Genomic DNA, 26,428 nt, shown 5'->3' with positions numbered 1-26,428 from the left:
CTATAGATTAACGACATCAAAGCAGATGGGACGTTCTTTAAAACGTCTTCTTCATTCGGGTTCGGACAGCGTGAGGGAGCGCAATAATGACAGCATTTTAGCAGATTTCTTTTGGCCGTAAAGCAATTGTTTACATCGCGAGACCTGATATCACGCGAGACTTCCTGACGCAGCGGCCGGCGGCCCGCCGGCTCAAAGTTGCAAGTGCGGATTTTCCGCTCACGGGCACCAGGGGGGTGCGAAACGACCACCATTCAACCCGAAATAAGTAATATAACCATTCCAATGACTCCGAAGCTGTTCAGTTAAGGTAAAAAAAGTTACTTAGTTCACCTTTAATCAAAAAATAAATTTGTCCCTCCACAAATCTACAAGACTATGTCTATTAATTAAAGATTTAAGAACATCAGGTTTTTCCTGGCTGAAAATGAGGCGGAGGTAGCAAAATCCGATAGCTCGGTACCTCTAGGGGGGTCCGGGGGCATGCCCCCCCGTAAGAAAATTTTGTACATTTCAAAGATAAATGCATTAATCTGGTGCATCTTTTTATGTATAATGACCACTAGAAGGTGAAAAAAACCCCACTTTTTACAAGCATGTATTTATTTATTTTTAGGCATTTTAATAATCAGATAATTTGATTTTATTTACAGTTCATAGGGGGCCATGAAATTACAAAACAGTACTAGTAAATTACGTGACTGCTACTTGTGATAGCTTATTTTATAAAAACGGCAGAAGAATTTCGGCTATTGCCTAAGTCAGGCTGGCTCTATGGATATATTTTAAGTAACCTAACTAGTTTGAGAGCCGAAGCTTAAGAAAAACAGTATCGGTACCTGGCTGTGACAAGTGAAGGCACTTCGATGCTGCAGAGAAGGTGCTTCTTGACTTTCGTGCGTCTGTGGAGGTTGTGATAACTGACAGGTGATGTTGAAAAGGGGGAGGGGGAGGGGCAGGGGCTCGTGCGCTTTCGCAGAAATTTACCTTGCTCCGTTTGAGACAAGCACGTTTAGGTGCTTAAAGCCCTGCATTTCAGCCCGAGCCCGACGTGCCAATATTATTATTATTGACTTATTTATGCCCCTAGGGCCGGGCTTCGGGCCAATTCTCACGTCATAATTCACATGCGGCCGGGCCTCAGGCTTTTTTTGGGTTATCCTTCTTTTTATATTTTTAGACATTAATTTAAAAAATATGAGAAGCTGACGACGACGATAGAAAAACAAACATAGAAAGACATTTCATAACCTCATAACTTTCATAATCTTATAATTACACAGTGACATATGACTGACATGACAGTCTCATGCACGCACGCACACACACACACACACACGCACGCACGCACACACACACAGAAGGTTTCCCATCAGCGCGACCCACGATTCACCTCATGTGCAAATAATGGAGAATATTAAGAGAAAAAATCGCAGATGGCCAACTTAAAACGCAGCGGGAAGAGTGATAGAAGAGAGGAGGACTGGGTTAAAACCTTAGGCTACACTGTGGATGCTATTCTTTTTCTCCACGATGCTCTGTAAAAGACTGCTCTAACTTTTCGTTTCATTGGACTTTATTTTCGTTTAACTGTTGGAAACTACGGATGCTTTTCGTTTGATTGGACTTTTATTTTCGTTTAACTGTTGGAAACTACTGGAAAAAAGAATGGCCATGTTCTGTCGTGCATTTTTGAGGTAAGATAACCTGCAAGTTTATTTAATTTAATTGGTTTAGATAGGCTATTGCTCCTTTCGTTTGCGAGCGCTGGTTCGAGCAGCCTGAGCCTGCCTCAGTATTTCAAAAAAAGTTGTTTTACTCACTGTGGTTTAATAAATAATCATTTGTTAAATTAACTGTCTGTGTGATATGCTTGAAGTGTTTTATAGCCTATCTATGGATTGTAGCCAAGTAAAGTAGCCTATTAGCGTTGATTTGAGAGGCTAAATTGATCAAACATGTTGTAGGCTATACTCGCTGTCGGTTCGGCTTCATTTAAAAAAAAATGCTCCAAAACATTTGTCTAAATTAACATGATAAAGAAATGAAAAGAAACATAACTAACAAAACTGACCTATTTTAATGGCTGCAAATAGGGCAGGCTGCCGCTGTGTAATAATAATAATAAAAAAAACGGACTCGGGCTGATAATTCTGATGAGCTGTCGGACTTGTGCTTGAGCGTCTCGGGCCAGGGCCGGGCTCGTGCTTATTCTGATGCAGTCGAAATGCGCAGAACGGTTTGAGAATGGAATGGAACCCGGCCGTGAACCCGCTGCCGAATCGTGTCGGTGGAAAAGAGGTATCTAATCATGTGATTCCGTCTTGAGTTTTTGTCGACAGACGGAGGCGGCCCGAAATTTGACGGAGGCGGCCGCCTCATAATTCTCTATGCAGGAAAAACCCTGTTCATGATTCCTATCCAATTTATGATCTACCGTACAATTAAAATCACCCCCTATAACAACAATCTTATCATCTGAACACTTCAACAATTCTTTAGAAAGTTTCAGAAAAAAATCACAGCGCTCGCTTCCTATATTAGGAGCATAGATATTATAAAAAGAAAAACTATTATTGCCTATTATTAAATCAGCTCTAAGAAGGCGTCCTGGTATTATTTCTAAGAAAACTGGATTATCTTTAACACGCTTTGAGAATAAAAACGCAACACCAGCACTCACGTTCGTACCATGACTAAGACTAATACTGCCCTCCCATTCATTTATCCAATCTGTCTCATTACAGGCATCAGTATGAGTCTCTTGCAACAAAATTACATCTGCTTTTTTAAGTTGTAAATACTTAAATAAAGTCACTCTCTTTCGTACATCCCTACATCCATTTATATTTAAGGATCCGATATTAAAGGATACCATCAGGATGAAAAAAGAGAAAATGAATAAATGCCAATATAGATGTAATTTCCAATACATAATAGGCTACCTCTTTAAGGACTTTTCTTTACTCTTTTTCTGACAGCACTTACAAACTTTTTTAAACGATAACGCTTAGGCTGATCTAATTCCTCAAGTGTTGCTTTCTTCATAGCCATAGCAGAGGAATCAATAAAAAGCTTCAAATCAGGAAAATACGTTTCAATCTTTGGTTTTCTCTGTTTTTTTGTAGCATTCAAGAATTCATCCAAACTATAATACCAGATCCTCTTTAATCGCCCAACAGTACTTTCCTGAGAATTGAATTCATCCAATTCATCAGTGATTAAGTCTGAACACTCACTATCCGGATCACTGTCAACATCCTGTGATATTGGTTCAGCATCATTTTGGGACATATCCCTATTTGATGCCTGCACCTCATCCAAGACATCCCTCACTTTAGACCCATCTTGTTCTCCAGATTGTTCTACCTCCTCCACAATCTCTACAGGGTCATTCATTCCACTCTGTCTAGCATCAGGAATGATCGCATCCGTTTCTGTAATCTCAATATTGCCACCCTGAGGCAACTGTTCTCTCATTTCAGTAGACACGTCAATTTCCGCATTCAAATCAACTGCAGCGCTTTCTATAGTCGGTTTAACCAACTCGTTATTCTCCAAAACAATTGAATCTTGCACTGAACCATTCTTTGCGCTTTGAGCCTCTTTCACAACAGGACAACCTGTTTTAATATGGCCGTATTTTCCGCAAACAAAGCATTTCATAGTCTCAGTAGTGATAAATATTGTATAGTCCTTACCAAACACTGTCAATTTAACAGACACATCAAGCATTTCAAATTCAGCGCTTAATATCATCAGAGCCTGACGTCTGAAAGACATGACATGTTTCAACTCTGGATTTTTCAGTCCTAGAGGAATCATTCTAATCTTCCCAACCAATTTTCCATAACGAGCTAAGATAGACTCGAGCGCTTTATCAGAAATAAACGGAGGTACGTTTGACAACATCACTCTTTTAGAAAGACAAAGGTAAAATTGGAACAAATACATCCTGAACAGTTAAACCACACTCCACCAATTGACTAACCATTTCGATTTCCTTCAGAAAAACGACAATTGCTTTATTCATTCTTGAAGCGGACATTATGTTTTGTGCACCTATTTCTCGACCAATAGCGACCAAAACACTCTCAATAGACACAGACTCATCTGACGGCATGCACTTGCACGCGTGCCGAGCAGACAAACAGGAAAATCCATCGGAATTTGAGCCCATCTTTATCAGATAAACTGACAAAAATAGCCACTATAACACCTTCTCCTCTAACTTACAGCAATATTCAAAATAAATAAATAAACTCAGAAAGGAAAAGTTCAACTCACTCAGCAACTCCCAGTGGTGGAGGAAGTACTGAATCTCAGTACTTAAGTAAAAGTACAAATAACCAGAGACATATTTACTTTAGTAAAAGTAGAAGTACCACAATGAAAACCCTACTTAAGTAAAAAGTACCTGATTTTAAATGTACTTTTAAGTATTAAAAGTAAAAGTACTTGCATAACAATTTATTCTCTTAATGTCTATATTCTAATAATTAGGGCTGTAACAATATGAATCCGAAATCGCTACACTCAGATCTACGAACGGTGTGAGAAGGGAGAAGGCAGAATCGCGACACACCCCTTTTTTGAAGTTAACATTATACAATACGTAGCCCTACACCACAAAACTAGTTGAGGATAAATTATTTAATATTTGGCAATTCCATCGTTATAAACGGGACATTTGCAGTAAAAACTTGAAATATAAATTCTCAGAAAATGCATTTAATACATATTGAAAAATATCAGTATGCGTTTTATATTTAATGGGAAATCTAGGCTACACATGCGTTACGGGACACAAACAATATTTAACTTTTAGGTAGAAAAATATTTTTTTGTAATTCTGTGAATTACACTGCGCAAACCAAAAGTAATACCCACCGGATGAAGGGTTGGCTCTCCACAGAACATAACATATTCATTTTATTTTATTTTTCGTGTTCCCATTTATGAGGAAAAAACAATGTTACAGACGTGACCGCTCTGAAAGGCACTAAAAGACTGCTTTAAAACTTTCACTGAGACCTCAAACAGAAAGCACAAAGCCTTTTTTAAATTTGAATTTCGTTTTGTATTAATTGTATCTCAATTTTAATCAATGTTTCATCAAACAATTGCCAGGATTTAATAAATAAGTAGAAAATAGATAATCACGACACGTAGGCGCTGGCGAGTGAACTGGAGCTCGTCTCATAAATGAACCGAAACTCAGCGTATAAGGTATCCTACTTGCCTCACAGACCTGATAAATATATCTTTAGACAGCTTTAAATGTGTACTTTTAAACAGAACAATTCAAAACGAAAGAAAACCGACTGCTCTCTGCTTATAATCCGTATGAAATGCGCATTTCTCTCTGGCGCGTTCACTACTGCGAAGATCGCGTATCAGTATCGTCAACCTCATCTTTGCAGCCGACACAGAAAACACTTGTTTATTAATAAACAATTAAAATGTCTTCTTGCTATATTTGACATATTCATTACTTTTGCTGGTTCTTTGTGACAGCTTTTAGGTGCTTTATTGTTAGCGCCACCAACGCGATCAGCACCGAAAACATGGAGATTTTTTTCAATCCCTGTTTTGGCAGGGGAAAAACTGATCCGAAAATGTAACGAAACGTTGTAGAAATGTAGTGGAGTAGAAAGTATAATAATTGCTGCAAAAAGTAACGAAGTAAAAGTCAAAAGTATGCACTATTGATTCTACTTAAGTAAAGTACAGATACGTGAAAAATGTACTTAAGTAAAGTAACAAAGTATTTGTACTTCGTTACATTCCACCACTGGCAACTCCACACACTCCTTGCTCACGCGCTCCCCACAAACACGCCGCACATGCGCACAGAGAGAGAGAGAGAGAGAGAGAGAGAGAGAGAGAGAGAGAGAGAGAGAGAGAGAGAGAGGGGGGGGGGGGGGGGGGTCTTATTTGCGTCACTCCTTCATTGCTGTGCACTTTTTTTCTGCACAGCGGCTGATTTGTAGTTTGTACCACCAAAAGTTTCTCTGAGTTTTCGTATTTCCCATTCATTTCCTGTCGGTCATTTTTGAAGGAACCAAGTGTGACACTTTTTTTTTTACGACCCTTTACCATATCCGATTCATGTCTATGATTATTTTGTGTGTGTTCACAAAGCTAATACAACAAACGTCACCAAGTGTCATCCCATTCAGATGAAGCAAGATGAATCATTTTTAAACCGAAGAGGATCAGAGAATGTCAACATTGAAAAGTGGAAGATTAATCAATTTATTAAAGAAATGTTAATTATTAGAAACCTTTTTGTCCCTGATATTATTATTTTTTTCTATTTCTATTTCTTTTTCCTTTTTTTATATTGTGCTCTGTTCTTTAGGACATTTATTATAGTTTTGTTTTGCCTTATTGTAATGATATTTACTGCAATACAAAACTTTACTTCCGCATTCCTCGATTCCTATGGAAGTCTGTGGGTGTTGTAACTCTGTCAGTTCAAAAACACTGTTGTTTTAATATAACATTTATACTTTGTGTATTTGTGTAATGTTTTGTCTTGTTTGTGATGTGGAGTAATTATATATATATATATACTATATAGTACTGTGCAAAAGTCTTAGGCATGTTAATCATTTTTCTGTTTCTTCATGTAATCACAGACGGACTCGATGATGGTGAGATCAGATCATACCGGCTGTTGTCAGATTCCTTGTGCATACACAAATCTCACTGGATTATTACAATTAATGGCAAAAAGAATGTTTGGAAATCTAAACTGATATTTCCTACTGACACATTACAGCAAAATATATAAATAACTGACTTAAAACCATCTTTTGGGGGGGGGGGGGGGATATTAACATGCCTAAGACTTTCGCACAGTACTGTATATACTGGGGAGAACATTTATGTTTTAGGATTAGCATGTTTAATCAAGCATTGGCTCACCTGTGATGTTCACTGATTTAACTGAATATTTATTTAATGTGCATTTGGACTGAAGTAAGTATCACTTGTAATTTATTGTTTAACTGAGTGTCTATGAATCACACATAAAATACTGGTTTTGGTTTTCCTGGTCAAACTATAATTGTACAGAAAATGAGCTCTCAATAAAATGTATTCATTTGTCTCTCATCTGTGTTGTGTGGATGTGTAATTGTTTGGTTGGACTCCTTCTTCAGACCCGAAAACAAGCTAGAGTTTAACAAGCAAAGTTGGTGATTGAGTAAAAAAGTTAAAAACTATTAAATAACTAATACATCATATATTTACCAAGGACAAAATATGTGTTTATCAGAGAGTTCATCTTACCCCAGTTTCTCCAGTTTACAGTGAGGATCCTCCAGTACAGCAGAGAGCAGATGAACTGAATCTCCTAGTTTATTCCCAGTCAGATTCAGATCTCTCAGGTGTGAGGGGTTTGATCTCAGAGCTGAAGCCAGAGCAGAACAACCTTCATCTGTGACTCCACAATCACTCAACCTGTAGAGACAATGAAACACTCTTCACTCTCTCAGTTCAGATCAGATCAGTTTAACACAAGGGTCCGCAGCCGTACTGCAGGGGGTCCGTCAATTAATGCTTGATCACAAATCATTTTTTGTTAAAAAATTCAAACATGGGTAAAAAACATCACAAAGTCTAATTTAAATATAAGCACTCTCAAACGAATGCAAGATCTTCCTCAAACAAACTTCATCTGTGACTCCACAATATTTCAACCTGTAGAGAACAATGACGCTGTGTAAACAGTGTGTAAAATTAATATTTTATTAAAGATTGCCCATGAACTTGAGGAGAAACTGAGGGACAAATACCATGCAGTGCTGTAACTATGGAGTGATAAAGAGATAACATTAATAACACCTGAAGTGTAACTTTATCAATTATCCATTAATGGCCATTTAAAAATAAATAAATAATTCTAATATGTTTATTACTTATATTACAATTGGATTTCATGCTTAGCATTTAGCATGCTAATATATGCTATTGCTAATTAATAGTTTCGTAGCAATCTAATACAATCTTATAATTCAGTCATATTTTTGTTCAATAATATTTTTTTATTATTATTTCGAATTTAGAAAGGTTTCTATGGTACTACTAAAAAAAAAATGTATGAGCATTTTGTTCCATTAGAATTCATATTTTTATTTGTATTATTATTATTTTTCAATAAATGCAACATGTCACAATAGTGCAGGCCTTTAAAATCCATTTTTTGAAGTGAGAAAAGCGTCATCCAGTGGCGTTAAAAAGTAAAAACTTGTGTAATGTCGTGTAACCGCCTGTAGGCTGTACTGTTGCTCACTATATAAATACATAGAGAGGCTTTTTGATTCCCATTGTTTTTTTTAGACATGATTTCTCCATTTTATTAGTTTTTTTAAAATTTATTTAGATATATATTTAGACATTCTAAAAGACTATTTTTTTTAAGGTTTAGATATTTTTGTTACATAAGTATCAGGTTTTGCATTATGATTACAATCAAACAATAACGTTTGGTTAGAAAAGGAACACAATGCAAGCATTTTTGTTAATCGGTATTTGATAATTAAAAAAATCTAACAAAATAAGGGATGGATAGTGATAATTCAAAACACTTTATACAGACATTTTGCAATTAATTGGTATTTTATTCAGTTTAATTCTATAAATGGTAATAAAACTTCAGAAGGGAACAGCAATTATGATCTAACAGCAAAAACAATAAAATAACAACAGCAAACAATCATTATCAAACTGTAGGTTAAAAAACAGGAATAAAAATTGAATTATAATAATAAATATTATTTTAACTATGTACATACAAACTGTAATTTATGTATTGTTGCATATGCAGCAGATATCAGGAACACCTATTAGGCTAAAATAAGACCAAACAATTATTATTTGTTTGTTTGTTTGTTTGTTTGTTTGTTGTGTGTGTGTGTGTGTGTGTGTGTGTGTGTGTGTGTGTGTGTGTGTGTGTGTGTGTGTGTGTGTGTGTGTGTGAGAGAGAGAGAGAGAGAGAGAGAGAGAGAGAGAGAGAGAGAGAGATCTTTTGTATTTTTTAATTTATTGATTTTATTTCGCATATTCTCAAAGTTTGCTGTTGCAGTCTTACCAGTTAATTTCTTTGTGTGTGTGTGTGTGTGTGTGTGTGTGTGTGTGTGTGTGTGTGTGTGTGTGTGCGCATTTGAGCGAGAGTCTCTTTTGTATTTTTCTTCATTTATTGATTTTATTTTGCATATTATCAAAATTTGCTGTTGCAGTCTTACCAGATCATTTCTCTCTCTGTGTGTGTGTGTGAGTGTGTGTGTGAGTGTGTGTGTGTGTGTGTGTGTGTGTGTGTGTGTGTGTGTGTGTGTGTGTGTGTGTGCGCATTTGAGCGAGAGTCTCTTTTGTATTTTTCTTCATTTATTGATTTTATTTTGCATATTATCAAAATTTGCTGTTGCAGTCTTACCAGATCATTTCTCTCTCTGTGTGTGTGTGTGAGTGTGTGTGTGAGTGTGTGTGTGTGAGTGTGTGTGCGTGTGTTTGAGCGAGAGAGAGTCTCTTTTGTATTTTCTTCATTTATTGATTTTATTACGCATATTCTCAAAATTTACTGTTGCAGTCTAACTAGTTCATTTCTCTCTGTATCTGTGTGTGTGTGTGTCTGTGTTTGTTAATTTACAGTATGCATATTCCATAACAACCCGGCCCTCTACAAGAGTTTTAAACATTCCAAGCAAATCAGCATCTTCTCCTTCATTCTTACATGTATGGGATTTTAAAATAGACAGCTTTGCCTGTCCCACAAGAAAATTACCAAGTGTACATTGTACCTTCCATTCTTTCTTATACTTCACACCAAAAATGAACATATTTTTTGTAAACATAAAACCAAGCTTAGTAAACATTTTATCCAACAATTCAAACAAAGGAATTAATCTTGAACAATCACAAAAAAAATGAAAAACAGTATCGAGAATATTGCAAAAAGGCATGCAGATAAAACCATCTCATTAAATTTTGATACAAAACTGTTAGTTGCCGCACAATGGAGTACTCTCCACTGGAGGTCCCCAGACCTCTTAGGAATGGGGGGCTTATACAAACACCTCCATGATGGAGTTATTTCCGAAGAAATTGATAGATGTTCTCTCCATTTAGTATCAACACATCTTTTCAATTGAGTATAAAACAAGGATTTCACACACATACAATACAATATCTTTTTGCCAACATTATGAAACAATACATCTTCAAATCTTTTCAATAAAGTATCATTTAAATCTTCATCCAAATCAAGACTTATATTAACTCGAAGATCTGGAATTCTCAATAAAATTGTTTACATAGGTCAAGAAAGACTGAGGAAAAGATTTTTTAAGATCTCCAATTATCCCTTCAACACATCTTTCTGATCTAAGCCCAACTCTATTAGCTATAGATTTAGCCGTATACCATTGACCCTTTGAAAAATCAATTAAATCTTTTACAGTAGCTATTCCTGTGTTTAAAAACTTGTCAATTACTGAACTCAGAATGGAAGAATTCCTTTTAAAGAGAGGATTAAAAAACAATGGTTCTAAAACACCATAATGTTTATCATCATCTCTCAATTTTTTTAACATTTGCCAGGCCTTTAATACAGTTACATAAAAGTTAGAAGAAGAAACACTTACTCTTGGATTTGGATTTTGGACAGATTTTTCAATTAGGAATAACTGCTTAGCTAATCCAACTCCCCCAATACTTTGTAAAACAGACAAACCTAATGCAATCCAGGGTATCTTATCTGAACAATATAATAGCCTTTGTAATGTTTGAAACCTCATTGTCTTAACTCTCGCCTCCAGATTTATAAGTCCTTGACCACCTTCTACAACTGGGAGATACAAAACTCCAGGAGGAAGCCAATGATAACCATCCCAAAAGAATTTAACAAAGACTTTTTGAATACCAGTCAATAACTCTTCAGGGGGATTCAACACTGTAAATCTGTGCCACAACATTGAGGCTGCCAGATTATTAACGATTAAACATCTCCCTCTGAAAGATAACCTCGGGAGAATCCATCTCCACTTCTGTAGTTTCCCCACAATTTTATCAACTAATCCTTCCCAATCATTTTTCATATAAGTATCAGATCCTAAATATACCCCAAGAACTTTAAAACCATCTTTGATCCATTCACATTGTTGTGGGATTTGAGGAGGATCTATATCCCTCCACTCGCCTAACAGAAGGGATGTACATTTATCCCAATTGATTCTAGCAGATGTAGCTTTTTGAAAAGTTTTCAAACTAGAAGTCAAAGCAGCCATATCATCAATGTTCCTTATGAAAACAGTTATATCATCAGCATAAGCTGTGAGTTTTACAGGTGGGATCTCTGGAAAACCAGGAATACAGAATCCATATAGTCGTTTCCTCAAATGTGACAACAAAGGCTCAATAGAAATTGAATATAGAAGTCCTGAAAGAGGGCATCCTTGTCGTATACCTCTTGTTACTGCAAAAGGTCTAGTTAGACAACCATTAATCTTAAGCATACTAGATGTTTCACTGTAAAGCAGTTTAATACAAGAGACAAATTGTGGTCCAAAGCCAAAGGCCTTCAGAGTCTTTAGTAAATAAAAGTGATCCACTCTGTCAAAAGCTTTTTCTTGATCTAAAGATAAGAGTCCAATATCAATTTGATGTTTTTTAGCAACTGCAATAATGTCTCTTAGCAAAAACAAGTTGTCGAAAATTGTCCGCTCAGGGATACAGTATGACTGATCTTCATGAATTATAGTTGCCATACATTTCTTCAACTTATTAGTTATAGCTTTTGACAGTATCTTAAAATCAGTACACAGCAACGACACAGGGCGCCAATTCTACAAAAGTCCAAGATCTCCTTTCTTAGGGATTAATGTCAACACTGCCCTCCGACAGCTTAGGGGTAAAACACCTTGATTAAAGGACTCCAAAAAAACATCATACAAATCATGTCCAATCACATTCCAAAAGCTTTTAAAAAACTCAGCAGAGAGATCATCCACACCAGAAGATTTGCCACTGTTCAGCCCTTGCACAGCACTTGAAAGCTCATCAAAAGTCAAGAATTCTTCCAATTCCATCTTTTCTTCTTTAGACAACTGTGGAAGATCTAGAAGAAGTTCTTCAACTGCTACTTCATCACAAAATTCGGACTGATAAAGTTTTTCATAAAAAGAAATAGCAGAAACTATCATTTCTCGTTGATTGGTTATTTCTTTGCCATTAGGAAGTTTCAGTTTGTGAAAAAATTTCTGCTCTTTAGATTTTTTTCTCCAGTCCGAAAAAAAAAAGCAGTTGGAGCATCCATTTCATTGCACTTCACATATCTTGTTCTGACAAGTGTCTCCTTCTCCTGCTCTTCCAATAAATCCTTCAAAAGGCCTTTGTTCTCTTTAATGATATCACCTCCTCCCTGATTGCGGAGACTTTGTTGAAGAATTTCTTGCTCTATCATCTTCATCTTCACTTTCAAGTTCTCAGTATTATTTGCTGTGTATTGTTGACAAAAAACCTTTATCTGGACTTTTCCCAGATCCCACCATTGACTAAGAGATGAATAACTACCTCTCTCTTCTCTCCAAGACTTCCACAAAAGACCAAAAGAGTGCACAAAGATGTGATCTTGAAGTAATGTATTATTAAAGTGCCACTGTGACTTATAGGATTTAGGTGACAAGACAGACATAGACATAGAGATATAATGATGATCTGATATAGATGTAGGGGAAATACGATTACTAAAAAATCTTCCTTTATTGCATTCCTCAATATAAAAACGATCCAATCTGGCAGCAGAAACCTTATTTGAATTAATTTTCAGCCAAGTATATTGTTTAACTTGAGGATAAACATCCCTCCACAAATCTGCAAGACTATGTCTATTAATTAAAGATTTAAGAACATCAGGTTTTTCCTGGCTGAAAATGAGGCGGAGGTAGCAAAATCCGATAGCTCGGTTCCTCTAGGGGGGTCCGGGGGCATGCCCCCCCGTAAGAAAATTTTGTACATTTCAAAGATAAATGCATTAATCTGGTGCATCTTTTTATGTATAATGACCACTAGAAGGTGAAAAACTTTTTTTCAAGCATGTATTTATTTATTTTTAGGCATTTTAATAATCAGATAATTTGATTTTATTTACAGTTCATAGGGGGCCATGAAATTACAAAACAGTACTAGTAAATTACGTGACTGCTACTTGTGATAGCTTATTTTATAAAAACGGCAGAAGAATTTCGGCTATTGCCTAAGTCAGGCTGGCTCTATGGATATATTTTAAGTAACCTAACTAGTTTGAGAGCCGAAGCTTAAGAAAAACAGTATCGGTACCTGGCTGTGACAAGTGAAGGCACTTCGATGCTGCAGAGAAGGTGCTTCTTGACTTTCGTGCGTCTGTGGAGGTTGTGATAACTGACAGGTGATGTTGAAAAGGGGGAGGGGCAGGGGCTCGTGCGCTTTCGCAGAAATTTACCTTGCTCCGTTTGAGACAAGCACGTTTTGGTGCTTAAAGCCCTGCATTTCAGCCCGAGCCCGACGTGCCAATATTATTATTATTGACTTATTTATGCCCCTAGGGCCGGGCTTCGGGCCAATTCTCACGTCATAATTCACATGCGGCCCGGGCCTCAGGCTTTTTTTGGGTTATCCTTCTTTTTATATTTTTAGACATTAATTAAAAAAATATGAGAAGCTGACGACGACGATAGAAAAACAAACATAGAAAGACATTTCATAACCTCATAACTTTCATAATCTTATAATTACACAGTGACATATGCATGACATGACAGTCTCATGCACGCACGCACGCACGCACACACGCACGCACGCACACACACACAGAAGGTTTCCCATCAGCGCGACCCACGATTCACCTCATGTGCAAATAATGGAGAATATTAAGAGAAAAAATCACAGATGGCCAACTTAAAACGCAGCGGGAAGAGTGATAGAAGAGAGGAGGACTGGGTTAAAACCTTAGGCTACACTGTGGATGCTATTCTTTTTCTCCACGATGCTCTGTAAAAGACTGCTCTAACTTTTCGTTTGATTGGACTTTTATTTTCGTTTAACTGTTGGAAACTACTGGAAAAAAGAATGGCCATGTTCTGTCGTGCATTATTGAGGTAAGATAACCTGCAAGTTTATTTAATTTAATTGGTTTAGATAGGCTATTGCTCCTTTCGTTTGCGAGCGCTGGTTCGAGCAGCCTGAGCCTGCCTCAGTATTTCAAAAAAAGTTGTTTTACTCACTGTGGTTTAATAAATAATCATTTGTTAAATTAACTGTCTGTGTGATATGCTTGAAGTGTTTTATAGCCTATCTATGGATTGTAGCCAAGTAAAGTAGCCTATTAGCGTTGATTTGAGAGGCTAAATTGATCAAACATGTTGTAGGCTATACTCGCTGTCGGTTCGGCTTCATTTAAAAAAAAATGCTCCAAAACATTTGTCTAAATTAACATGATAAAGAAATGAAAAGAAACATAACTAACAAAACTGACCTATTTTAATGGCTGCAAATAGGGCAGGCTGCCGCTGTGTAATAATAATAATAAAAAAAACGGACTCGGGCTGATAATTCTGATGAGCTGTCGGACTTGTGCTTGAGCGTCTCGGGCCAGGGCCGGGCTCGTGCTTATTCTGATGCAGTCGAAATGCGCAGAACGGTTTGAGAATGGAATGGAACCCGGCCGTGAACCCGCTGCAGAATCGTGTCGGTGGAAAAGAGGTATCTAATCATGTGATTCCGTCTTGAGTTTTTGTCGACAGACGGAGGCGGCCCGAAATTTGACGGAGGCGGCCGCCTCATAATTCTCTATGCAGGAAAAACCCTGTTCATGATTCCTATCCAATTTATGATCTACCGTACAATTAAAATCACCCACTATAACAACAATCTTATCATCTGAACACTTCAACAATTCTTCAGAAAGTTTCAGAAAAAAATCACAGCGCTCGCTTCCTATATTAGGAGCATAGATATTATAAAAAGAAAAACTATTATTGCCTATTATTAAATCAGCTCTAAGAAGGCGTCCTGGTATTATTTCTAAGAAAACTGGATTATCTTTAACACGCTTTGAGAATAAAAACGCAACACCAGCACTCACGTTCGTACCATGACTAAGACTAATACTGCCCTCCCATTCATTTATCCAATCTGTCTCATTACAGGCATCAGTATGAGTCTCTTGCAACAAAATTACATCTGCTTTTTTAAGTTGTAAATACTTAAATAAAGTCACTCTCTTTCGTACATCCCTACATCCATTTATATTTAAGGATCCGATATTAAAGGATACCATCAGGATGAAAAAAGAGAAAATGAATAAATGCCAATATAGATGTAATTTCCAATACATAATAGGCTACCTCTTTAAGGACTTTTCTTTACTCTTTTTCTGACAGCACTTACAAACTTTTTTAAACGATAACGCTTAGGCTGATCTAATTCCTCAAGTGTTGCTTTCTTCATAGCCATAGCAGAGGAATCAATAAAAAGCTTCAAATCAGGAAAATACGTTTTTTTGTAGCATTCAAGAATTCATCCAGCTGTTCCAAACTATAATACCAGATCCTCTTTAATCGCCCAACAGTACTTTCCTGAGAATTGAATTCATCCAATTCATCAGTGATTAAGTCTGAACACTCACTATCCGGATCACTGTCAACATCCTGTGATATTGGTTCAGCATCATTTTGGGACATATCCCTATTTGATGCCTGCACCTCATCCAAGACATCCCTCACTTTAGACCCATCTTGTTCTCCAGATTGTTCTACCTCCTCCACAATCTCTACAGGGTCATTCATTCCACTCTGTCTAGCATCAGGAATGATCGCATCCGTTTCTGTAATCTCAATATTGCCACCCTGAGGCAACCGTTCTCTCATTTCAGTAGACGCGTCAATTTCCGCATTCAAATCAACTGCAGCGCTTTCTATAGTCGGTTTAACCAACTCGTTATTCTCCAAAACAATTGAATCTTGCACTGAACCATTCTTTGCGCTTTGAGCCTCTTTCACAACAGGACAACCTGTTTTAATATGGCCGTATTTTCCGCAAACAAAGCATTTCATAGTCTCAGTAGTGATAAATATTGTATAGTCCTTACCAAACACTGTCAATTTAACAGACACATCAAGCATTTCAAATTCAGCGCTTAATATCATCAGAGCCTGACGTCTGAAAGACATGACATGTTTCAACTCTGGATTTTTCAGTCCTAGAGGAATCATTCTAATCTGCCCAACCAATTTTCCATAACGAGCTAAGATAGACTCGAGCGCTTTATCAGAAATAAACGGAGGTACGTTTGACAACATCACTCTTTTAGAAAGACTAGACAAAGGTAAAATTGGAACAAATACATCCTGAACAGTTAAACCACACTCCACCAATTGACTAACCATTTCGATTTCCTTCAGAAAAACGACAATTGCTTTATTCATTCTTGAAGCGGACATTATGTTTTGTGCACCTATTTCTCGACCAATAGCGACCAAAACACTCTCAATAGACACAGACTCATCTGACGGCATGCACTTGCACGCGTGCCGAGCAGACAAACAGGAAAATCCATCGGAATTTGAGCCCATCTTTATCAGATAAACTGACAAAAATAGCCACTATAACACCTTCTCCTCTAACTTACAGCAATATTCAAAATAAATAAATAAACTCAGAAAGGAAAAGTTCAACTCACTCAGCAACTCCACACACTCCTTGCTCACGCGCTCCCCACAAACACGCCGCACATGCGCACAGAGAGAGAGAGAGAGAGAGAGAGAGAGAGAGAGAGAGAGAGAGAGAGAGAGAGAGAGAGAGAGAGAGAGGGGGGGGGTGTCTTATTTGCGTCACTCCTTCATTGCTGTGCACTTTTTTTCTGCACAGCGGCTGATTTGTAGTTTGTACCACCAAAAGTTTCTCTGAGTTTTCGTATTTCCCATTCATTTCCTGTCGGTCATTTTTGAAGGAACCAAGTGTGACACTTTTTTTTTTACGACCCTTTACCATATCCGAATCATGTCTATGATTATTTTGTGTGTGTTCACAAAGCTAATACAACAAACGTCACCAAGTGTCATCCCATTCAGATGAAGCAAGATGAATCATTTTTAAACCGAAGAGGATCAGAGAATGTCAACATTGAAAAGTGGAAGATTAATCAATTTATTAAAGAAATGTTAATTATTAGAAACCTTTTTGTCCCTGATATTATTTTTTTTTTTCTATTTCTGTTTCTTTTTCCTTTTTTTATATTGTGCTCTGTTCTTTAGGACATTTATTATAGTTTTATTTGCCTTATTGTAATGGTATTTACTGCAATAAAAAAACGTTGACGTTACTTCCGCATTCCTCGATTCCTATGGAAGTCTGTGGGTGTTGTAACTCTGTCAGTTCAAAAACACTGTTGTTTTAATATAGGGGGGGGGGGTATTAACATGCCTAAGACTTTTGCACAGTACTGTATATACTGGGGAGAACATTTATGTTTTAGGATTAGCATGTTTAATCAAGCATTGGCTCACCTGTGATGTTCACTGATTTAACTGAATATTTATTTAATGTGCATTTGGACTGAAGTAAGTATCACTTGTAATTTATTGTTTAACTGAGTGTCTATGAATCACACATAAAATACTGGTTTTGGTTTTCCTGGTCAAACTATAATTGTACAGAAAATGAGCTCTCAATAAAATGTATTCATTTGTCTCTCATCTGTGTTGTGTGGATGTGTAATTGTTTGGTTGGACTCCTTCTTCAGACCCGAAAACAAGCTAGAGTTTAACAAGCAAAGTTGGTGATTGAGTAAAAAAGTTAAAAACTATTAAATAACTAATACATAATATATTTACCAAGGACAAAATATGTGTTTATCAGAGAGTTCATCTTACCCCAGTTTCTCCAGTTTACAGTGAGGATCCTCCAGTACAGCAGAGAGCAGATGAACTGAATCTCCTAGTTTATTCCCAGACAGATCCAGATCTCTCAGGTGTGAGGGGTTTGATCTCAGAGCTGAAGCCAGAGCAGAACAACTATGGGGTGAGATTTCGGTCACAATTCTGCGCGCGCAAGATCACATTTTGAGCGTGGAAAAGGGCATTTCGCACGCGCGTGAACTGAGTTTTGCGGAGAAATGTTCGTCTCGCAGATAAGAAAATATTGCGAGCGAACGAAAATCAATTTTGCATTTAAAATAAGTATTTGGATGTGCGCGGACGTTCTCTTTCGCGTGTGCAAAGTTTCACTTTCTTGCTCCTTTCATACCAGCCGTGAGCGCTCTCTAAGCGCAGACGGCTCGCTTGCTCAACACAACCCAGCGTTACAATATGCCATAATTCCAGCCAATCAGAGATGAGACTGCTAAATTCTGATTGGCTGGCTTGAAAACCAATCACAAGACTCCCTGCATCACCTACTGCGGATTCAGAGAACTAGTGCAGTTGAGAGTAAAGTTGGCAGTAAATTCACAGATTCGAACTTCCCGGGTCAATAACTCGTGAGCTAAACGTTGTTACTGCACAAATGACACCTCTTTTTATAACAACACTTATTTTGTATAAATATCGTTTTGCATATATTCTTTATGATTATTATTTATGAAAAATATTCAATAATTTCACTGTAATTCACAGTATTGTTGGCAAATTCAGTTCACATCACTGCTGTCCTGATGGTTATACAACAACACTTATTTTGGTAAAATATATAGGCCTATTTTAAATTGTATATACAATTGTACTGTAAATGTATAATTTTTATGAATATATTAAATAACTTCACTGTAATTCACTGTATTGTTGCCTAATTTAGTTCACACATCACTGCTGTCCTGAAGGTTATACTACAACACTTATTTTGGGAAAATATATATTTTAAATTTTATACAATTGTAAATGTATAATTTTTATGATTTTTATGAAACATATCTTTACTGTAATTCACTGTATTGTTGCTAAATTCAGTTCACACATCACTGCTGTCCTGATGGTTATACAACAATCGAATCTGTGAATTTACTGCCAACTTTACTCAACTGCACTAGTTCTCTTCCGACAAACATTATTTTTCTGGTCCCTTTTGTACAAACACAATTTTTCTCCCAATAGGTGTTTTATATGGAACAATAGTAATATCATTCATAATAAAAAATCTTTGTACATGGAGAATTGGGTCCAACACAACATTTTAATTGTTAGCCAACTAATTGACAAAAATGGGCAATTTTACAACCACCCTAATTTTATTTCAAAATATGGTTTATTTGTAAATGAAAAAGAATTTAACAAAGTAATTAAGGCTATTCCTAATGGCATACTAATATTAAACAAATTTTCAGATGTAGATATCAATAATACATCTTTACAAAATCCTCAACTCTTTGTAAATGGTCTCTCTTTATTTGATAAAGGTTTTAATAACAACTTTATAAGAAACTCCTTTAATGTTGGATCCAGTCCTCCATGTAAATCAAAGTGGCTTAAACCTTATTGTATATCTTGGCGCAACATTTGGACTATGCCCTATAAGTTTATTATTTCTAATAAAGTCAAAGAAGTAATGTACAAAATTATTCATAGATGCTATCCTGTAAATGCAACCATTAGTAGATATATTCACGCTGTTTGTGATAAGTGCACTTTTTGTAACACATCACTTGAAGACAGAAAAAGGGCAATATAAAAATAAATGTTCAATTTCTTTTTGGACTGACTTTAAAATAGATATGACAAAAAAATTGAACAGATGTCTTGATTTAGACCCTCATGACATTTTACTTTGTTTCAAAAACCCTTTTTTTTCTGAAAAACAAAATTATATAATTAATCTTTTTATCATTTTGGCGAAATTTTATATTCATAAGACAAGAATAAAACAAAAGAAAACCTCCTACGATATATTGCCTTCTATAACACTGATCTAACAATATATTTTGAAACTCTTTCAAACATGAGATCACAAAATAAAAAGCTTATAAAAACAATACAAATATTAAAGCTTTTCAAATACATATAAATGCCCTGATATTTTATACTTATATTTTTGTATTTGTTCTTATGTTTGTTTATTTTATAATAATAATAATTATTATTATTATTATTATTTTGGTAAAATATTTTGAGCTGTATTGTCAATACTTTGTAACCATTTTTTTTTTTTTTTTGCATTGTACTGAAATGTTTTTGTATTTGAACTGACTAAATAAAAAAAAAACAAAAAAAAAAAAAACTAGTTCTCTTCCGCAGTAGGTGATGCAGGGAGTCTTGTGATTGGTTTTCAAGCCAGCCAATCAGAATTTAGCAGTCTCATCTCTGATTGGCTGGAATTATGGCATATTGTAACGCTGGGTTGTGTTGAGCAAGCGAGCCGTCTGCGCTTAGAGAGCGCTCACGGCTGGTATGAAAGGAGCAAGAAAGTGAAACTTTGCACACGCGAAAGAGAACGTCCGCGCACATCCAAATACTTATTTTAAATGCAAAATTGATTTTCGTTCGCTCGCAATATTTTCTTATCTGCGAGACGAACATTTCTCCGCAAAACTCAGTTCACGCGCGTGCGAAATGCCCTTTTCCACGCTCAAAATGTGATCTTGCGCGCGCAGAATTGTGACCGAAATCTCACCCCATAAACAACCTTCATCTGTGACTCCACAATATTTCAACCTGTAGAGAACAATGACGCTGTGTAAATAGTGTGTAAAATTTATATTTTATTAAAGATTGCCCATGAACTTGAGGAGAAACTGAGGGACAAATGCCATGCAGTGCTGTAACTATGGAGTGATAAAGAGATAACATTAATAACACCTGAAGTGTAACTTTATCAATTAAATGTACTATATTTTGGTTCAATAATATTAATTTAATATTTTGAAGATATTTTTTGTTTCTAAATATTTGTCCAATAACGATCCATTAATGGCCATTTAAAAATAAATAAATAATTCTAATATGTTTATTACTTATATTACAATTGGATTTCATGCTTAGCATTTAGCATGCTAATATATGCTATTGCTAATTAATAGTTTCGTAGCAATCTAATACAATCTTATAATTCAGTCATATTTTTGTTCAATAATATTTTTTTATTATTATTTCGAATTTAGAAAGGTTTCTATGGAACTACTAAAAAAAAATGTATGAGCATTTTGTTCCATTAGAATTCATATTTTTATTTGTATTATTATTATTTTTCAATAAATGCAACATGTCACATTAGTGCAGGCCTTTAAAATCCATTTTTTGAAGTGAGAAAAGCGTCATCCAGTGTCGTTAAAAAGTAAAAACTTGTGTAATGTCGTGTAACCGCCTGTAGGCTGTACTGTTGCTCCCTATATAAATACATAGAGAGGCTTTTTGATTCCCATTGTTTTTTTTAGACATGATTTCTCCATTTTATTAGTTTATTTTTTTTTTATTTAGATATATATTTAGACATTCTAAAAGACTATTTTTTTTAAGTTTTAGATATTTTTGTTACATAAGTATCAGGTTTTGCATTATGATTACAATCAAACAATAATGTTTGGTTAGAAAAGGAACACAATGCAAGCATTTTTGTTAATCAGTATTTGATCATTAAAAAAATCTAACAAAATAAGGGATGGATAGTGATAATTCAAAACACTTTATACAGACATTTTGCAATTAATTGGTATTTTATTCAGTTTAATTCTATAAATGGTAATAAAACTTCAGAAGGGAACAGCAATTATGATCTAACAGCAAAAACAATAAAATAACAACAGCAAACAATCATTATCAAACTGTAGGTTAAAAAACAGGAATAAAAATTGAATTATAATAATAAATATTATTTTAACTATGTACATACAAACTGTAATTATTTTATGTATTGTTGCATATGCAGCAGATATCAGGAACACCTATTAGGCTAAAATAAGACCAAACAATTATTGTGTGTGTGTGTGTGTGTGTGTGTGTGTGTGTGTGTGTGTGTGTGTGTGTGTGTGAGAGAGTCTCTTTTGTATTTTCTTCATTTATTGATTTTATTAAGCATATTCTCAAAATTTACTGTTGCAGTCTTACCAGTTCATTTCTCTCTGTGTCTGTGTGTGTCTGTGTGTGTCTGTGTGTGTCTGTGTGTGTCTGTGTGTGTCTGTGTGTGTCTGTGTGTGTGTGTGTGTGTCTGTGTGTGTGTGTGTGTGTGTGTCTGTGTCTGTGTCTGTGTGTGTGTGTGTGTGTGTGTGTGTGTGTGTGTGTGTGTGTGTGTGTGTGTGTGTGTGTGTGTGTGTGTGTGTGTGTGTCTGTGTGTGTGTGTGTGTGTGTGTGTGTGTGTGTGTGTGTGTGTGTGTGTGTGTGTATGGGTGTGTGTTTCATTGCTGTGCACTTTTTTTCTGCACAGTGGCTGATTTGTAGTTTGTACCACCAAAAGTTTCTCTGAGTTTTCGTATTTCCCATTCATTTCCTGTCGGTCATTTTTGAAGGAACCAAGTGTGACACTTTTTTTTTTTTTTTTTACGCCCCTTTACCATATCCGAATCATGTCTATGATTATTTTGTGTGTGTTCACAAAGCTAATACAACAAACGTCACCAAGTGTCATCCCATTCAGATGAAGCAAAACAATAAAATTAAAAAAAGTGTTCGGTCATTTTTAAACCGAAGAGGATCAGAGAATGTCAACATTGAAAAGTGGAAGATTAATCAATTTATTAAAGAAATTGTAATTATTAGAAACCTTTTTGTCCCTGATATTATTATTTTTTTTCTATTTATTTTTCCTTTTTTATATTGTGCTCTGTTCTTTAGGACATTTATTATAGTTTTGTTTTGTCTTATTGTAATGATATTTACTGCAATACAAAACTTTACTTCCGCATTCCTCGATTCCTATGGAAGTCTGTGGGTGTTGTAACTCTGTCAGTTCAAAAACACTGTTGTTTTAATATAACATTTATACTTTGTGTATTTGTGTAATGTTTTGTCTTGTTTGTGATGTGGAGTAATTATATATATCTATACTATATAGTACTGTGCAAAAGTCTTAGGCATGTTAATCATTTTTCTGTTTCTTCATGTAATCACAGACGGACTCGATGATGGTGAGATCAGATCATACCGGCTGTTGTCAGATTCCTTGTGCATACACAAATCTCACTGGATTATTACAATTAATGGCAAAAAGAATGTTTGGAAATCTAAACTGATATTTCCTACTGACACATTACAGCAAAATATATAAATAACTGACTTAAAACCATCTTTTTTTTGGGGGGGGGGGGGGGGGGTATTAACATGCCTAAGACTTTTGCACAGTACTGTATATACTGGGGAGAACATTTATGTTTTAGGATTAGCATGTTTAATCAAGCATTGGCTCACCTGTGATGTTCACTGATTTAACTGAATATTTATTTATTGTGCATTTGGACTGAAGTAAGTATCACTTGTAATTTATTGTTTAACTGAGTGTCTATGAATCACACATAAAATACTGGTTTTGGTTTTCCTGGTCAAACTATAATTGTACAGAAAATGAGCTCTCAATAAAATGTATTCATTTGTCTCTCATTTGTGTTGTGTGGATGTGTAATTGTTTGGTTGGACTCCTTCTTCAGACCCGAAAACAAGCTAGAGTTTAACAAGCAAAGTTGGTGATCATTGAGTAAAAAAGTTAAAAACTATTAAATAACTAATACATAATATATTTACCAAGGACAAAATATGTGTTTATCAGAGAGTTCATCTTACCCCAGTTTCTCCAGTTTACAGTGAGGATCCTCCAGTACAGCAGAGAGCAGATGAACTGAATCTCCTAGTTTATTCCCAGACAGATCCAGATCTCTCAGGTGTGAGGGGTTTGATCTCAGAGCTGAAGCCAGAGCAGAACAACCTTCATCTGTGACTCCACAATCCCACAACCTGTAGAGAACAATGACACTCTTCACTCTCTCAGTTCAGATCAGATCAGTTTAACACAAGGGTCCGCAGCCGTACTGCAGGGGGTCCGTCAATTAATGCTTGATCACAAATAATTTGTTAAATTAAAAAAATAGTAAAAAACATCACAAAGTCAAATTTAAATATAAGCACTCTCAAGCGAATGCAAGATCATCCTCAGTTGATTCTGTAATAATATCATACTGGCAAACTCTCAAGTGTGTTTTTGTGTTTGAGCTCTGGAGAACGTCAAATGTTTTTACAGCGGTGAGTAATGTAGCCAATCACAGTCATGTTTGTTGGTCTATTGAACGCAGCCAATCAGAGGTGTTTCATTTTGTCAGAATCCACTCACCGAGATATAAAGGCCCTGTCCTAAATGGCACACCTCACTTTCAGTCTTGTAGACTTACAATGGCTTCTGCGTGCCCATTAAGTCCATAGGGTGTCCCATTTAGTAGTTTTAGGTTTCAGAAGGGTACTCACGAGCGCCCCTCTGCGGTCGATATGTGCTCTAAATGCGCACTGAAGCGAGCTCCGCAGCAGACTTGTTCACGACAGTCAAAGCGGCGTTACGTCAGGAAAGTGCGGACTCGACAAGTGCGGTGTTTAGGGTGCCATTTGTGACAGGGCCAAACTCACAATTGCGTGACATAAATAGCAATTGCAAGAAAAAGTCAGAATTCCGAGTTTATACCTTGCAATTCTGAGGGGAAAAACAGTCAGAATTGTGAGATAAAAAGTCACTGTTTAACATGTTCAAACAAATAATGTAGCAAAATGATCATTCAAATGTTATTTTTCTTAATTGCATTTACACCCACAGTTAAGACACTTGCGATTGCATTTTCATTAAATGTCCCGCAATGAATGAAGCAAAATTCAATGTGCAAATTGAAAATGCATTCCGCCGTCAATGACTGTGTGAAGTTGGCCCCGCCCCCTCCCTCCCTGTCAATCACTGTGTGAAGTTGGCCCCGCCCCCTCCCTCCCTGTCAATCACTGTGTGAAGAGAGAGAGATTTATTTATCCTTTCGGAAATTTGTTCTACACCATACAGCATCGGTTTCCAACAGGGGGGTCGCGGCCCACAAGGGGGCCTCAGCGAGCTCTGTGGGGGGGTCGCGTCATATTTTGAAAAGTTTTGAGCAATTTGCATTAAATAAAAGTCCTTAACTTTTTTTCTGTTCAAAATTTATATAATGAGCGAGTTCATCATGAATCCATTTTGCAGTGTTTTTGTCTTATCCTGAATCACTATGGTACACCTATAATAAGTGATTACATAGGGACTATTTTACCCTAGTTCGGATCGCTGCCGCTGCGGAGTAGCCCAGTACCTGCGTGACTCGTCATAGACGCACACAGAGAGAGAAGTAGTTCCGGCTACAATGTTCTTCCGAAAGACGCATTATTCTGTTAATAAACACAAGTTTATTATCACTCGCTATAGCGCCAAAAGCCTCAAAAATAAAGCCTCACATTGATAAAGCCTCACAAATAACATGCAAGTATTGAGGCCCCAGACAGAAGTCATTTAGTAATAGCCTATATTCATTCTTTTTTTACCTACACACAAGTGTGAATACTGATATTTTTGTTATTGCATTTAAAATAGGGCAAATTTATAGGCTACTCCTAGGCTTACATTTTTTAATTACAAAGGGCCTACTAATGTTTTTGTTATTGTATTTTCAATATTATAGGCTATTATTTGTGCATAAACATATCTGTTTATAGTAAACATACCGTTTATTTGAAAACAACATATTTTGTCATCCTTGCTGCAAGCTTACAAGAGCGATAATATCATTAAATGTGAAGGGGGGCCCTAAAATATTTTCTTGGGTAAAAGGGGGTCTCAGACAAAAAAAGGTTGGGAACCCCTGCCATACAGTACGTCTGATACATTTATACATAAGACAACAAGACAGTTGACAAGACAGAATTCCAAACAAAATATACAACAACATTTCCCTCTCCCCAAACACCCCCACCCTACCACACCCACACCCATACACAACATCAGGACAGAAGACTCAAACCCCACTACACATAACTAGGATAATAAAGTGCAGTTGTGCATACTGTAACAGTCAAGCTGGAAAGAAAGTGCATGATGCTATTTAAAGTGCTGTCCTGCAGGTAAGTTCTTATTCATAAGTGTAATGTAGTTGGAATGAATGACTTACTGGCTCGATTAGTTTTGAAAGAGGGTAACCTAATCCTCCTCCCTGATGGCAACACCTCATATGCCTGGTGTAGGGGGTGTGACATATCTCTATTAATTGCTTGACCTTTCTTCAACACCCTTCTTTCACAGGTAATAGCCATACTGTCTAGTTTTTTCCCTGCAACCTTGCTAGCCAAGTTAACTATCTTGCTCAGTCTGTTTTTATTGGTCACTGACAAAGAGAAATACCAGGCAACACAACAAAAAAGTAGAATGCTCTCCACAAATGAGTGATAAAAAAGTAACATCGTATCACTATCCACTCTAAATT

General features: G+C 36.2%; 1 protein-coding gene across 1 annotated transcript in view; it reads right to left on the bottom strand.

Moving 5' to 3' along the window:
* The window catches only part of LOC309510075 (NACHT, LRR and PYD domains-containing protein 3-like), a 112,139-nt gene that overhangs the window by 65,880 nt on the left and 19,831 nt on the right, over positions 1 to 26,428 (bottom strand). The window contains exon 4 of the mRNA XM_082191173.1: positions 7,300 to 7,470. Coding sequence (XP_082047299.1) covers positions 7,300 to 7,470 — 171 coding nt within the window. The remainder of the gene's footprint in view (positions 1 to 7,299; positions 7,471 to 26,428) is intronic.

Source organism: Leuciscus leuciscus (genome assembly GCF_965113295.1).
Source record: "Leuciscus leuciscus genome assembly, contig: SUPER_11_unloc_10, whole genome shotgun sequence".
NCBI lineage: Eukaryota > Metazoa > Chordata > Actinopteri > Cypriniformes > Leuciscidae > Leuciscus > Leuciscus leuciscus.
The sequence above is the reverse complement of the archived record's forward strand: the minus strand, read 5'-3'. Positions and strand labels throughout refer to the sequence as shown.